The 16,807-nt window shown below is 38.1% G+C and overlaps 1 protein-coding gene across 3 annotated transcripts in view; it reads right to left on the bottom strand.

Annotated features, from left to right (window-relative positions):
• Nucleotides 1-14,651, bottom strand: part of matr3 (matrin 3) — a 33,139-nt gene extending 18,488 nt beyond the window's left edge. Inside the window, exons 1-5 of one of the 3 annotated variants that reach the window (XM_018092034.2) lie at nucleotides 14,505-14,651; nucleotides 5,933-6,915; nucleotides 2,647-2,708; nucleotides 1,444-1,479; nucleotides 669-793 (exon numbers count right to left, since the gene is read on the bottom strand). In XM_018092034.2, coding sequence (XP_017947523.1) covers nucleotides 669-793; nucleotides 1,444-1,479; nucleotides 2,647-2,708; nucleotides 5,933-6,790 — 1,081 coding nt within the window. In that variant the 5' untranslated portion in view covers nucleotides 6,791-6,915; nucleotides 14,505-14,651. Of the gene's footprint in view, nucleotides 1-668; nucleotides 797-1,443; nucleotides 1,480-2,646; nucleotides 2,709-5,932; nucleotides 6,916-14,504 lie in introns of all 3 variants that reach the window. The other 2 variants (NM_001006791.1, XM_031897836.1) reach the window with 2 other exon arrangements.
• Between the last annotated feature and the right edge of the window lie 2,156 nt (nucleotides 14,652-16,807).

Below are 16,807 nucleotides of genomic sequence, written 5' to 3'. Positions count from 1 at the left end.
TCCCTGGTTGCTAAGGTAATTTGGGCCCTAGCAACCAGATAGCTGTTGAAATGCCAAATTGGAGAGCTGCTGAACAAAAATTTAAATAAAACTACAGATAAAAAAATTAAAACCAACAGTAAATTGTCTCTCTACATCATACAAAAATTTAAGTCAAACATGAACAACCCCAAATGCAAATGCTGCTTTCAGTGACATTTAAAGCACAAAAAGTGTTAATACAAATACTGATTTTTTTTTTAATACATTCATATTGGAATGTTGCTTAGAATTATGTATTTTTTTTTTTTTTTTTTATTAGGCCAAAAAATAATTTTTGGGTTGACATGTCCATTACAGCACAATATTGCCGTTATTACATTAAAGTATATATGATACAATAAAAGTGGCAGAACGTATTCTTAGTATGGATTCTATATATTACAGTTTGGTAAGATGAATAAAGGTGTATATTTATATAGGCATAAAGAAGAAAAAAAATATCTGATGGCTTGACATTAGCCTCCCTCTGCAGTACCCTGAAGTTACCGCTGTTAATCATAATGGAAAATAAAAATCTTAAAAAAGAAACCACAACTTGTGAAGCTGCACATTTTCATCCACACAACATGCACATAGTCAACAAAATAACATCACCAATGGCACAGTGAGAAAAAATAATATATTACCTAGGTGCCCTCTGTGACTTCTTCGACCTCCATCTTGGCCACCTCCCATATGTAAGGCGGGAGGTGGAGGTCCCAAAATTCCTGGTGCTGGGTTAGTAGACTGATGCAGCACATACGGATCACCCCTGCTGTAATTTAAGACGAGAAGAATACATATTATATATAGATTCTCTATGCGAGTTGAATATCTGAACTGAGATGTTACACATGTTGTAACTGCTCCCCATTTAAATTGGTCCTGTTAACAATAACATCATTGGGAGTAAAAATAAAACCCATAAGCATTTGAATTCATATACTGCACCAGTTTTTTTTTTTTTTAATCCAGTCCAGTAAATTGGCATCTGGTCTCTATGCCTGTACACATTTTGCCTGATAGAAAAAGGTACTTTTAAAAATAAGCCTTTTAGGTTTTTATTTTATAAATCGCAGGCAACATTATAAGTTGCTCACTAAGCCCAGGTAACTGCCAGCAGCCCAGAGCATGTGCTGTAAATCAGGGAAAAAAAGATAGGGATCTACACACCAGGTACAAAAGCCCTAAAAGCATAAAGTTTAGTATCTGCAGGCAATTTATTCATTGAAAGGCATTCCTTTCATTTTAAAACATGGTTGGTATTCTGTACAACCAAAAAAAGCTGAATAAAAAAGCCTTTGCAAACAAGAACTCTGAAACAGTTTTACTGGAGAAGATATTTTATGTTAGGAGGCTGATGGTGAAAACAGAATCTAGGAGATGAACAAATATTTATACAAATAAAATGATTATACTCACACGCCATGTCCTGCTTCAGGATGCCAGTCAGGATAGCTGTCATATTTGGGGAGAAGGAGGAAAAAAAACAAAAAGTAGTTAAAAAACAAAAAGTTGCCATAGGTTACTGCTCAGGTGCAATTTTGCCCAGTCTTTATAAATGAACCCAACTGTGTTTGGGCAAATAACCAACTATCCACTTCTCAGTTCCTTTCCTTTTCTTAAACCTGCTCTCATAACTTTACAAAGTATTATCTAAATTACTCAGAAACTAAATGGAGTAATATGAAGCAGTTTTCACTGACTTGTTCAGTAGAGGGAGTTTTTACAAAACAGCATATAATACAGTGGTGCCTTTTTTTACTCCACACACACACACACACACACACACACACACACACACACACACACACTGATTTCGATACAGATACATATATTTTAACTTCTAATTAGCCTTGCACTAAATGTAAAGAATTTGGCAGCATATGACATCCACAGACTGAAGGGCTAATGATCTTGACCTGCAAGGATACAATTATGCAGACAAATAGTTTCTAAGCACCCTTGATTTTCCCTGCAGAGGCATTCACCCTTTAAGGCTAATGGCACATGGAGAAAACACAAGCTGAGAGAAGCCATTGCTCTCACATCAGCTCCATTGTTCCTCTACACTGACAGGCACTGCTATAGGCTGTATGCAAACTTGCCTTTTTCATGCAGATATCCGTCTGTATGTCTGCACCCAGGCGGACACTGTGCCTGTCAGTGTAGAAAAACAACAGAGCAGAAGGAAACAGAAGCCAAGGCAGAGATTTGTGTAACCTTACCCTAGAAAGAAAATGGGGGGTGGGTCTAAAGGACTTTGGTCCATACTCTTCATCCCTTATCAGTTTCCCAAAGAAAGTAACCTAAGGACAGTGCTATCCAAACTGTATATATGACCAAAATAAGAGACTACATGTTTAAAGACTTGACTGACTTCTCAACCTGTGGGTTGGGACCCCTTTGGGGTCAAATGACCCTTTCACAGGGGTCGCCCAAGACCATTGGAAAACACATACTTCCGATGGTCCTAGGAATAATTTTATGGATGGGGGGGGTCACCACAACATGAGGAACTGTATTAAAGGGTTGTGGCATTAGGAAGTTGAGAACCACTGGTTTACAGAGAGCTGGTAATTTCTTTCTTTGTAACCTGAAAAAAAAAAAAAAAATTCTACCTACATTTCAAGAAGAAGCTGGCTGCGTCTTCTGTGAGTTGGTCCACTGATATGTTGAGTCCAGTCCTGTAAAGACCATAGTGTTAAAAAAAAAAAAAAAATCACAAGAACTAAAATACAAGAGTTGCTATCAACTGACAAGCTTGTAACATGTAACTCTATTCACTTGGTGCTTGAACCCTTTAAAATTTTCTATATTTTTATATAAATGTGACCTAAAACATCTTCTGTTTTTCAAACAAGTCCTAAAAGTAGATGAAAAAAAATTAAACAAAATCCAACATCATCTGCCTGTGGCAAAAGTAAGTGAATCGTGCTCTCAGTATTTGGTGTGACCCCCTCCCCCCCTTGTGCAGCAATAAATGCAACTTAACATTTGTGGTATCTGTGGGCTGTCCTGCACACAGCCTATTCCTCCATACAGCTTCAGCTCTTGGATGTTGGTGGGTTTCCTCACTTTAGATTTTTCCATAACATCTCAGTTGGATTAAGGTCAGTACTTTGATTTGGCCGTTCCAGAACATTTACTTTATTCTTCTTTAACCTTTCTTTGGTAGAACAACTTGTGTTTATAATTGTTGTCTTGCTGCATGACCCACTGTCTCTTGAGACTCAGCTCAGACAGACGTCTTCAAATTTTCCTATTTTCCTTTGATTTCTGAACTAAATCAGAGAATTCTATTGTTCCATCAACGATGGCAAGCAAGACAGGCCCAAACCAGAACACTCCCACCACCACGTTTCACAGATGGAATAAGGTTCTTATTAATGCTGGAATGCAGTCTTTTTCTTACTTCATATTTAACCCTCCTCATTTAAGCCAAAAAGTTAAATTTTGGCTTCACCTGCCCACAAAACATTCTTCCAGTATCCTTCTAGTTTGTCCAAATGCACTGTTGCTGTTCAGTGTTCTCCTGATGGTGGACTCATGATCAACATTCGCCAATGTGAGACAGGCCTTCAGTTGCTTAAAATTTACACTGGGTTCCTTTGTGACCGCTCAGACCATTAGATGCCTTGTAGTTGGGGTTAACTTTGATGGTTGACCACTTCTGGGCAGGATAACAACAGTCTTGAATATCCTCCATTTGTACACAATCTGTGACTGTTGATTGGTGGAAGTCCATATAGCAGAGATATATCGCGGACGACTAACTCGCTCAAATGACATTAACCTTATTGGCATAAAGAACTTTGAGGTCCCCCGCACGTTTGTTCAAGCCATGATATAATATTTGTGTAGGTGTACATGTGATCAGACTTTGCTGGATCCCCATTATTTAAATAAAACAGGGTCTCTCACTTACACCTGATTGTCATCCCATTGACTGAAAAAAAAGACTTTAATTCCACCTTCAAATTATATAATAGGTTTGATTTACTTTTTCCACATGCAGATGTTATTGGATAATTTTTTTTTCAATAAATATACAACCAAATAATAATTTGTTTCATTTGTCTAACTAGTCTACTTTTAGGATGTTTTAGGTCACATTCATATAAAAATTTAGAACATTTTAAAGGGTTCACTAACTTGAGAACCACTGCATTTGTGTAGCAACCATGAAATTGCAACCAGCATGACATCAGATGCAATTTCTCAGTACCTAAACAAAAGAGTAGTCAGAGTCCCCTACGGATTTCGGCTAACTGCTAATGCAACTCACTAAACAAAGCTCTGTATACTACAACTATATTTAAGTGAAACAAATAACCCCCTCCCTAATAGATCAGCACCACATATTTTCCTTTGAACATTGGCAAATAAATCTCTATCAAGGTCACCAAACCAGAATTTCAAAAACAAATTCCAATCTGGTCACGTTAGGCAACTACCAGCATGCTTTTATACATTTCTCCTTTTAGATAGTCTTCTTTTGTGCCACCACTAAGGCATAATTAGAGGTTTAAATCTGTACCTCTTAGCAGCTAAGGTTCATCTAAAAAAAAAAAAAAAAGGTAAATTTCCCGCACAAACCTAATACTTCGGTATAAATGGCGACACAGAGAATATATATATGCCTGATCCAAATAATTTCCTCTGGTTTTGAAGAGTGCAGATATGCCAGATACACAAGTGGTTATTAAATAAATACTTGAGAGCTACTACAGTGTGCCAGCACACATAAAAGTAGTGGCATATATACTTTTTTTTGCCTAGGCATCAGTAGTGTTATACTGGCATCGCATATTTTCCTTTAAACACTGGCAAATAAATCTCTATCTTGGTCTCAACTGCTCACAAAGAGACTGCAACCTAGTCACTGACTTTTTTAGGCAATTACTAGTATGCTTTTTTTTTTTTTTTTTTTATTGTGCCACTATTAAGGCACACTTTATAAGTTCAAATCTGTACCTCTAAACTGTGAAGGTTCACCTTAAAAAAAACAGGTTTTGACAATTTCAGACAAAACCTAATACTTAGATATAGATGGTGACATGGGAATATAGAGAGAGTGCCTATGCGTAATCCAAATGGACATTTCCTCTAGTTGTGGGATACTTAATTTAACTTAAGGCTAATTCTAAGGTAACGTTACCCTTTAAATGAATCCCAATTCCTTGTTAGCTAAATTAGGAAATACATTAAGTTAAAGAGAAAGAACAAAAGGAAATTTTCTTTAAAGGGGAACTATTACAAAAATTAAAATTTAATATAAACATCATCATACTGTAAGAAGACTTTTTAAATATAATCAATTAAAAATCCTGACCCAATTCTGAAATAATCAAATTACTATTTCTCTCTGAGCATCTTCATGCAGAAATCAGAAGTCAGATTTTAATTGACAGATCTAATCAGACTTCGGCATAGAGAGAGGGACATAGTGATAAGTATCTTGATTAGTTTAGAATTGGTACAAAATTTTCATGATATTCCCCCTTGATTATTAAATAAATATTAAGGGAATAAATTTAGCAATTTTACAAAGACAAAAAGTGTTAAAACAGATCTGTAAAAACAGAGCTATCGGCCATGCTACAAATTTATTTCAAGACAGATCTTAAGAACCCAAAGCACAACTAAATTGTTGCAATTTTGCAGAACAGCTGTTAATAGATACGATTAATTTCCAACAACAGCTGTAGAAGCCAAAGGATCTTTGAAATTTCAAAATAGTGAAAATAGTGATAAGATTTTGAAGAAAATGTTGATATTTTTGAGGAAGAAAAAGTTGTTAGATTGACAACTGGATACTCTTATAGCAGCTGAATTGTATCAAGTATAATGAGTTCTATATTCATCAAATAAAAAAAGGTTAACAGAATACCTAGGATGAAAAACTCACCTGCTTTGAATGAACAGGCATATCACATATAGAACAGACATGTGGGTAATTTTTTGGTAACAATCCATGGAAATCCTCAACATTGCTACTTGAGGGCAAACCTCTGTTTTTATCAAACATTTCTTGAGATCTGCTGTACCTCAGTCTCTCATAATCATCTTCATATTTTTGATATGGGGTATCACAATAGAGATTCTCTTCACTATCCCTTTCATGTTCTCTTAGCCTATCACTTTTAAATTCCATTCGATCACGATAGTTAGACCCTTGTGCGTGATTGCCATGGTCATAGTCAACCACTGGGTTAAGGCTTGAAAGCCGATCATCAAAACGTCCTCTCCTGTAGGTTCTTTCATCCTCCCATTCATCACTAGGAACTCTTAACTGCTCCCGAGCTGATCTACCTTCTCTGTAATTCCCCAATGGAATGTCATCTGATCTCCTCCTCTTAAGCTGCGAAAGAATTTGTGGCAAGTTTTCTGGAGTAATCTTTTCCTCAGGATAACGGCTTAATTCATCCAAATCCCTTGAGGAAAGACCAAAGCTGGCCAAAATTTTACTGGCCTGATCAGAATCTCCTCGAAGTGAAGATAGAGGAGCTCTGGTACCGATGCCAAAGACAGATGACAAGCTGTGAGAAGTGGAACTAGATAAAGGAGGTCCTTGCTGATTTAATTTAGAAATTGTTCCACAATTCATCAAACTAGCAAGACGGCTAGTCCCTTGGTTCATCCTTCCAAGAGAAGATGGAATAGATAATGACTGATTAGCAGTAAGTAGACCCGTTCCTGTAGTATCACGCCTATGATGGGCTTGCAGGTCTCTGCTTAAGGATGACTGTTGAAAAGACTTTGACATTGTAGCACAATTTTTTTTCCTTGATTTCTAAAATGCCAAATGGCAAGTCTCGCACTATAAATATAGAATTTGGTTAAACCAAAAGGAACTTTTGAGGAATCTTCTTGGAGCAGAAACCCAGAACTCTGTAGAAAGACAAGCAACTTTAGTCAGTCTAATGTAAAAATAAAATAAGTATTTTACTTTGACTTTTTTTTTTTTTTTTTTTTTTGAACAGAAGCAGATAAGATATCAGATGACCTCAAGATGAAGATTGATCTTATAGGCCAAAAAAGTTGGTTGCATCATTGGTCAGCATGGCAACAAATTTAAACAGTCAGAAGGGAAATGGGGAATTTAAATATTTGAAATGAAATAGTAGAATCTTCCTTAACAGTGAAAAGAAAAAGGTACATACAAAAAAGTATGTACAGGATGAAACACATTATGCAACTTTAAACAATCATTTTAACATTTATAGTTGGATTCTTGCTTCTTAATTAAGCAGCTATGAAAGATCCAAAAGACCAAGATGATATGACCCTAGCAATGTTTAAGAAGGAGCACGGTGAAACACTCGAAAGCATGAAGTTGCAACGGTATGAGCAATTTGGCAAACGAACTCCTTAGGAACCCGATATTAAAAAGATCACAAACTTGACTTTTCAGGAGTCAGAGAAATGAATTGCCTACATGTAATATAAAGCTAATGCCTCTAAACACCAGTATAGCCAACAATAGTTAAAAAAAAAAAAAAGATGCTGAAACATAAGCAATCACTGCTTACATAAGCAGCCATACAGATGAGAACTGAAGTGGTGGGAAATCCACCAAAATAATCTAGCTATAAAATAGCATAAGTGTAGAGTACTAGAGAATAATGCAAACCATTTAGCATCTGAAGGGTTATAGGAATGATTTGACAAGGTGGAAACCCACAGCCACTTTTGACATACAAGACAATATCCAAGACCAGCATAAACCAAATCAAATTATGTAACATTAGTAGGGCACCAGCACTAATTTAGATTAGCATTGTCATCACAGGGTAGTAGTAAAGGAAGTGGAAAGTAGAATACATATGTAAATAGGCATAAAAAATTAAAAAAGCAAACATTATAGCTCACTGGATGTAAATAGAATACATTAATAGAAATTGAATAACCCAAACAGAAATTTACAGTAAAAAAAGTAAAGGTCAAATAGATTTTTTAATTTAAAAGACAGTACCTTTGGTACTTTTTTTTTTATATATAAAAAAAATGTAGAATGTGTATATTTGAGGTAAGGGACTAGAAAACTTTGTTTTGATAGTTTAAGATAGCAGCGGCCATTTAATCTTGGTCTCAGTAGCTTTAATGCTGCAGCTCAGATTACACAGAGTGGTAGGGAGGAGCAAATTCTGATGGGAGGGGAAGCAGGAACCATTGGTTGCAGGAAAGATAGTTTGTCCACTCCTCAAACATTAAGAGCTGAATCATCAGATATGCAAGTAAAAACAATAGAATTCTACCCCATCTGACAATTCAGCATTTAACCTACTGCCGATGTTCCGGCACCTTGGACAATCGACGAGACGACAGATATCGCTCACCTATACATGCACTGAACATCACACGTTTTGCACAATATTGGTGCATGTATCTTTAGAGCCCTTTTTCTAATTTTTCAAAACTAATTTTTTTCTGATACAGTACCTACATACTGGAGCAAAGCCAATCTAATCCCAATATTTAAAAATGGATCATGACCTCAACCTGGCAATTACATGCATGTAAATTGGGCATCTGTGGTGGGAAAGTTATTTAGGGATCACATTTGCAATTAGATTGTGGAAAATGGTACCAGTAATCAGGGCAGTAGAAACCAGCAATGGATGTATAAAGATTCTATCAAGCAAATCTAATTTATGTTGAAGCAAGAAGGAAGATGGACAGTGTGGTTGCAGTAGATGCAATCTACTTGGAGCTGTAGCAAGCAATATTGGTCAGCATCATGAATGGCCAGCAAGGTTTTTAGCTGTATTAAGAAAGGATAGCTTTGCGGTTGGAGGGGATCATTATTAAAACAGAGAGTCAAAAGAAGACTAAGCTGGTAATGGGTATGGAAGGTTGTAGTGATCAAGAATGGCTGGCAAAGTTGGGTTTGTTTACATTAGAGAAGAAAAGCTTAAGAGATGCTATGAAAACTGTATACATATAAGGGAATCAAACTCTTGATGCTCTAATCACCAGTAGATTCTATCAGGAGACACAAAGGCCTATGTTCAGATTGGTTTTTGCAAATTCTTTTAGACGAGATCCTCTTGACCAAATTTGTTTTGCCTGGAGAACTGCTATAGTAATCCAATGTCTTTATTAACGACAGGTCAAGTCAAACAAATTTACTTGCTGTTTAAGATGACGCAGAAGTTAGTGGTGCTGAGGTAGACGAGGTCTACTGAAATTTTGCCAAAGTTTTTGAAATAGTGCAGCATAAACAGTTACCTTCTAAACAAATATCTGTTAGTCACAGTGGTGCTAGTTCAGGAAGAGAGAAATGCCTAAAAGATAGTATCCACTGGCCTTCAAGCCCCTTTTTGAAGCTCTTCAATGAGAAAGTAAAAATTCTTAATGGGTAGATTGGGACATTGAGGTTTTTATCTAATGACACAGAACATTAAAAGTTGTTGTTTTAAAATAATATGAAATCATTATCCCCTCAATGAAGTGTAAAAGCATTAAGGATCATCCTAAGTGGTTCAGCTTAGATGTACATTTACAGGTACCAGGAATAAAGAGGAAAGCATTGAAAAAGTACAAGACAGAAGGGACAGAAGCTTCAAGAAGGCAAAAATAGAAAATAAGAAAGTGATTGTCAAATGCAAAGACTAATCCCAAAATCTATAGTAAAAAGATGTGGTTTGAGAATGCGACCACTAAAAATATGGAGATATTTTGGTTACAGGGGACCCTGAAAAAGAAAATCTACATTATCAGATCTTATCTTCAGAGCATATAATGGAGTAAGTTTCAGAACCCACTCTAAGCAAACATTACGAGTAGACAGAAAATACCCTGAATTAAGAACACAAAGTATTGTGGGGAAGAATATGTAATCGACGATAAAGGCTGTGTAAGAATATTTGTACAATAACATGGATAAAAGAAATGCTTGTGCTTATACTTTTTATACATTCTTTACTTATACATACTTTTTCCACAACAGTATAACAGAAGTTAAGGAACAAAGCTTCAAGTAACTCAAAATATATAGAAAAAATGGGCTGCAGTTTAAAATAAAAAATACTTCAAACCCTTTTTATATAAATAATACTTGGTACATTTTGGTACTTAGAATTTTTTTCTTGTTGTATAAAAGGACATGTAAACCCCACACACAAAAATGTAATCAGTGAACAGTCTCTTTGAAATCTTTCAATACCTGCCACTCTGGTTGTCCAGAGGTTAATAGCAAGGCTGCAGCCTCCCCTTAAGGTGCCCATACACTATAAGATCCGCTCGCTTGGCGATGTCGCCAAGCGAACGGATCTTCACCCGATATCCCCACCTATGGGTGGGCGATATCGGGTAGCAAGAAACTTAAAAACAAATAATCCCATAGTTTGGCCCTGGGGCCGAACGATCGGATTACATTTGTGGTTATGGGGCAGTCGGTTCGGGGACCGCATCAACGAGCCGATGCGGTCCCCGATCCGACTGGATTTTCTAACCTGGCCGATCGAGATCTGGCCAATTTCAGGCCAGATATCGGTCGGCCAGGCCGCTCTGTTCAAGGGACCGATATTAGCAGCTATAGTTGGCCCGTGTATGGGGACCTTTAATCACTTAGATTACCTTCTCCTCCTGTAACCCACTCAGCCCCCTCCCTCAGGAATTTGCTTTGGCTGTTGGCTTGTGGGCATGCTCAGTTATTCTAAGCTCAGATTACTAAACACACCCTCCAGTCTAGCAGCCAGTGAAGAGATGGCATTGCTGGTTCCCATAGAAACTTGGCTCTAGCTGTCTGCTTCAATTTTTTTCTCCTAACTTTCTCTCCTGAGCACAGCTAAAACAAAGCAGAACTTTTATCAAAGACAATTGTGCCTGTGCGAGCCTGCATTCTTGATGAGATGTATGCTGAATAAGGGTCTGTGTGTGTATGCTGCTTGCAGATTTCAATGTATCGGATTATGTATCAGAGGAAAAATGGCCACCAGGTGAAAGCTGCTATTTGCTTTAGGAAAATGTGATGGTGCTAGCAAACGGAGGGGATATATGCAGTACAAATAATGCCATTTGTGTGGGGGAGACGTGCCCAACCGATATACCTTGTAGGCAAATGTAGGCTTTACATGTGCTTTAAATTTTACTACAGTGAATCCCCACTATGCCTTCAACGTGCGTTTACTTTCTCATTTTCAATTAAAGTAACTGTAAGGGTTTTCTCTTACTTTCCATAGGATATAAATATCTCCAATTGTTAAATGCCTAAGAATGGTGCTACGAATCAAAAGAAAAGGCATAATCACAGCACAATAACAAAAGTTTACGCGCCCCCAGTGATTACAATCGCTTATTTGAGACTACAAGCTGCCATCATCCATTTCCTTAAAGGAGACATATTGGATAAATGAAAAAACCTCTAATCCTGTAGGCAATTATGAATAATATATGGTGCTGGTTTCACTTTGTGCTAAAAATTAATCATATCTGTAAAAATGTCCCCCTTATTGGAGCTCCCTATAGATCCTATCAGTCTGTGTTTCAAAGGGTGGGCGTGTCCTAATGGTCCCTGCTAGAAGCACAACATGAGGAGAGTAGCCAATCACAGCCTTGCACTCACACAAGCAAAGACAGGCTTCAGTTCCCTATCAGGTCAGCCTAGCTGCTGATTGGTTCCTATGCTACAGTGAGGTGCACGGAGAGCCGCCGGCTCCCCTGCACATCCAGAGAATTCAGCCAGCAGGAAGTGGAACAGGTTGGTGAAACTAGTGGGGTTTTGGTCAATTTCTCAATAAAATCAGTTTTCTACAGTTCTGCTATAGAAGTAACCCAGCAGCGGTGCAGTCATCAGTAAATAGAAGCACTCACTCATGGTCTCAGGTAAACAATTATCACTGTGCCTAACATTTGGCAACCACCCAGTGAGTATACATTTCCTTTTCTTTCAAATTATTAAGTCCAAAACTATAAAGTAAACTCATTTACCGCTTAAGGTGGCCATACACGCACCGATATTATCGTACGAAACCTCGTTTTGTACGATAATCGGTGCGTGTATGGCATGTCAGCGAGCCGACCGATATCGCAGGAAGCTGCTGAAATCGGTCGGCTCGCCGATCGGCCAAGTTAGAAAATTTTGATCGGGCGCCATAGAAGGCGCCTGACCAAAATTCTCCCTTCAGAGCTGAATCGGCAGAAGGAGGTAGAAATCCTATTGTTTCTACCTCCTTACCTGCCGATTCAGCCCTGAATGGTGTGTGGCGGATCTGACGATGTTTCGTGCGACCGACGGTCGTACGAAACATCGTGAGATCGCCACGTGTATGGCCAGCTTTAGTCAGATACTTAACATTTCTCTGAAAACTAGATACTTTGTTATGAAAAGGGGACTACTGGGCCCAAATTAATGTTTTTCTAGGGGTCACTAAAGAAAGCCTCATAAAAAATGAAATAAATTGCACCGTTCATAAGTACAAAACAAAACATATAAATTGCAGCTTCCTTCTCGAAAGATGCACTTTGGTTTTATATTTAGGCAAAATGTGCTACATAAAGTCAAACTAGAACTCTTAAGCCTTTAAAGGATTGTCATGATTTTTATGGTACTTTTTATTTCTGAAATACACTGTTTACATAGCAAATAATTCACTCTAACATTTACAATTTTATTCTTGAACCAACAAATGTATTTTTTTCTAGCTGTTATATCGGTGTGTAGGCACCATCTCAGTGCATTGTGCCCGAGTCTGAGATTTCAGTAGGAGCCAGCGCTACACATTAGAACTGCTTTCAGGTAACCTATTGTTTTTCCTACTCCCATGTAACTGGAGGAGTCACAAGCCAGACTTGGATTTCTTACTATTGAGTGCTATTCTGATATCTACTGGGAGCTGCTATCTTGCTCCCTTCCCATTGTTCTGCTGATCGGCTGCTGGGAGGGGGTGATATCACTCCAACTTGCAGCTTAGCAGTAAAGTGACTGAAGTTTATCAGTCAAGTCACACGGCTGTGGCACCCTGGGAAATGAAGAATATGGCTAGCCCTATGGATAATTTTCAAGATTAAATAAAGAAAACCTGTTTGTACTTTTTAATAATGGATTTCAATGCAGGATTCTACTGGAGAAGCTCTATTAACTGATGCATTTTGAAAAAAATAGGTTCTCCCATGACAGTATTCCTTTAAAATCAATTCAGCAGTTATGTTAAAACAATATAGCAGTAACTTTTACTAAAGCACTACTCCCTGCATGCCGTGACAGGTAGCTGGCAGCTGTTTGGAAGAATCAGCTGAACAGTCACATATTCAAAGCCACAGGCAAAAAAGGAGGGAGAACATGAACCAGGATAGAAGCGGACATTTTTGTACCTGACTGAAAACATCCGAGCAGCATCTACAATTAAGTATCCCTTATCCGGAAACTAGTTATCCATAAAGTTCCGAATTACGGAAAGCCCATCTCCCATAGACTCCATTACAAACAAATAATTCTAATTTTTAAAAATGATTCCCCTTTCTCTGTAATAATAAAACAGTACCTTGTACTTGATCCCAACTAAGATATAATTAATCCTTATTGGAGGCATAACAATCCCATTGGGTTTATTCAATATTTAAACGATTTTTAGCAGACTAAAGCTGGCCATACCCGCACCGATAATATCGTACGAAACCTCGTTTCGTACGATATTCGGTCAGTGTATGGCATGTCGGCGAGTCGACCGATATCGCAGGAAGCTGCTGATATTGGACGACTCGCCGATCGGCCACGTTAGAAAATTTTGATCGGGCGCCATAGAAGGCGCCTGACCAAAATCTGCCGACAGGGCTGAATCGGCAGAAGGAGGTAGAAATCCTATTGTTTCTACCTCCTTATCTGCTGTTTCAGCCCTGACTGTGTGTGGCGGATCTGACGATGTTTCGTGCGACCATCACCACGTGTATGGTCAGCTTTAAGCTATTGAGATCCAAATTACGGAAAGATCTCTTATACAGAATGCTTGGACCTGGGGTTTTCTGGATAACAGGTCCCATACCTGTAAAAGGCAGGTTGGAAGCAGTTCTGGATAGAAAGAAAAGGCTGCAGCAACACCTGAAAAGGCTTAGATTCTCTCCATAAAGCCATACTGATTTCAGCTGAGCACAACACTGGCAGAGCAGAGAAATATCCAGATACAACACGTTTATGAAAGATGTCTCCCCCCCCCCCCCCCCCCCCAAAGCTAAGGGGGATTAAATGATTTTGCAAAGCCGCAGAGGTGGATACGCTTATAATTTATATACAGCTAGACATTTCCTGGATGAAAGTGCAACCTCTGCGCTAAACAGAAGACTAAGCCTGACAGATACTGAGACGCACGGCTTCTATCCCGCAGACACAGGAGTAAATATGAAATGCGCAGACACGCACAGCTCTAAGCTCTTTACACGCGTATCTCGGCCTTCTAAATCCGGTTACAGATAACGTAAATGCTTCTAACCAAAAAAATATCTATTTTCCTACAAATCAACAGCGTATCGTTTATGCATACCGCCCAGCACTGGCGCTTTCCTTAACACAACCCGCAGTCCCTGTTCGAGGCTTATACGTCCAACAACGCCATTTATGTTCAGCTCCTCGACTCCGGCCTAGCGGCTAATCCCGACAGCTCAAGTCTCATCTCGCGAGAGTGTGACGTCACGGCACGCTTATTTACGCGCTGGGACGCTACGCGTAACCGCCGTGGTGGAGTGATTAGCGACGTTGTCGTAAGATGAACTGCAAAAAAAAAAAAAAAAACATAAATAGCAACATTAATAGAAAAGAGAGAAACACTCTTTTCCTGCTTGCCAACAGCATGTTTTTTTCACTACGTAGGGGATAAAACAAGATAATGAGTGTCTGACTTGACAAGTTTTACATTTAAACTGGGGCCAGATTCTTGACAATTTAGGAAATAGAAAGGGTTATTTAAAAAGCAAAAGTCTTTTGTTTTAAATATTGCCCCCCAGAATAGCATACTTTTCTCCCTGCGTACAGATTTATTTCATTTTGCTATTACATCCACCTTGTCTAGTGTGAAGCACCGCCCCCTTTTGGTTTCCATGTACTCCTTCATACCTCCCAACATTTCAAAAATGTAAAGAGGGATAAAAAGAAATGCCGCACGTAGCACGTTGAAAACATTTTGACCACACTACTTAAATACCACTCCCATTTTACAAAATTTGGCCGGTTATTTTCTGGGGGTTTTGGGGTCTTGTTTTGTGTGTTATTACAGTTTTGCTAAAAATGGTGAATCTTTAAGTTAACTTTTAGCATGTTATAGAATGGCATGTTTTCAGTTGGTCTTTATTATTTATTTGTTATCGTTTTTTAATTATTTGCCTTTCTTTTCCAACTCCCTGCAGTTTTTAAATGGGGGACCCTGACCTCGGCAGTCAAAAACTATTGCCTTGTGAGGCTACAATTGTATTTTAATTGTTACGATTTTTTACTTGTGTTTCTATTCAGTCCCCCTACTATTCATATTCCAGTCTGTCATCCAAACCACTCCCTGGTTGCTAAGGTAAGTTGGACCCTTGCAATGATATAGCTGCCTAAACTCCAAATTGGAGAGCTCCTGAACTGAAAATGAAATAACTAAAAAAACTACAAATGATAAAAAATGAAGACCAATAGCAAATTGTCTCAGAATATAACTCTATACGTCATACTAAAAGTTAATGCAAAGGTGAACAACCCCGTTAAGTTGCAAGTCTCAGTTCCCCCAAGAGTCCTGTTTAGCTTATTAGTTACAATTGTATCTATTTTCTGGCTTTCTGCCAAAAGCTACTTTTTAAATTAAGTTTGAGAAACATTGTATCTTTTTAGCATTCAGTGCAGGAGATCAAAGGGACTTTTCAGAAAGAATCTGGGATTGCGGGCTGAGCTGTCAAAAGAGGGACTGTCCTGCGAAAATCGGGACAGTTGGGAGGTATGCTGATATCTCTATGCTGCCTTTCACGCTTGTACTCATATGTACTTTATAATGTTCCCACGTAAAAACCTATATAAACCCTGTGATTTCTTTGTTCAAAGAAACCCCATATTTAAGTTCATGAAAATGACATATTGAAGCTTTGAAACCCCCTTGGTGCATGATTTGTTGCATTTGATCTGACCCTTTGAAATCTGTTTTTTTTTGTCAAAAATGACAATGTGCCAATCATCTCTAAAAAGTTTTCTTGAATCATTTATGGTAATACATGAGGAGGGGACCCGAGATACATAGGGCCACAGCAAAAGTAAGCTTTGGGCAATAGATGAATTATCTGTTGCATACAAATAGTCAGCAAATAAAGATCTATAGTCATAAAAAAATATATTGTATATGTCATTGAGTGTGTACACTTGCTTTAATGAATGTTTAAGAACATATTATAGGAAAAACTTTAAAGGAGAACTAAACTTTAACTAAAGAAATTGTCTATAAATTATGTACATTATGTTTTAGGCTTCTGTGCCAGCCCAAGGCAACTATAGCCCTTTAGCAGGGAAGATCTGTGCCTCCAAAGATACCCCAGTAGCTCCCCATCTTCTTTTCTGCCAGTTCATTGCACATGCTCTGTGCTGCTCTTAGCTACTGAACTTAGGGATTGACTCACAATATACTGTATATATAGAATAAAATTTAACAGTATAAGGCTGATCAATAATTTATTCACATTCACATTACATGGCAGCTCTGAAACCAGTGCAATTAGCATGGGAATGTAATAATCAGATCTGTTTACATGAGAGACCAGCCTCATTTTCTGCTTGATAATTTGTGACAACCCCTAAGCTCAGCTTCTCAACAGCTGCCCAGAGTCC

The sequence above is a fragment of the Xenopus tropicalis genome, chromosome 3 (genome assembly GCF_000004195.4).
Source record: "Xenopus tropicalis strain Nigerian chromosome 3, UCB_Xtro_10.0, whole genome shotgun sequence".
Taxonomy (NCBI): Eukaryota; Metazoa; Chordata; class Amphibia; order Anura; family Pipidae; genus Xenopus; species Xenopus tropicalis.
This window is presented reverse-complemented; position numbering and strand designations above follow the sequence as displayed.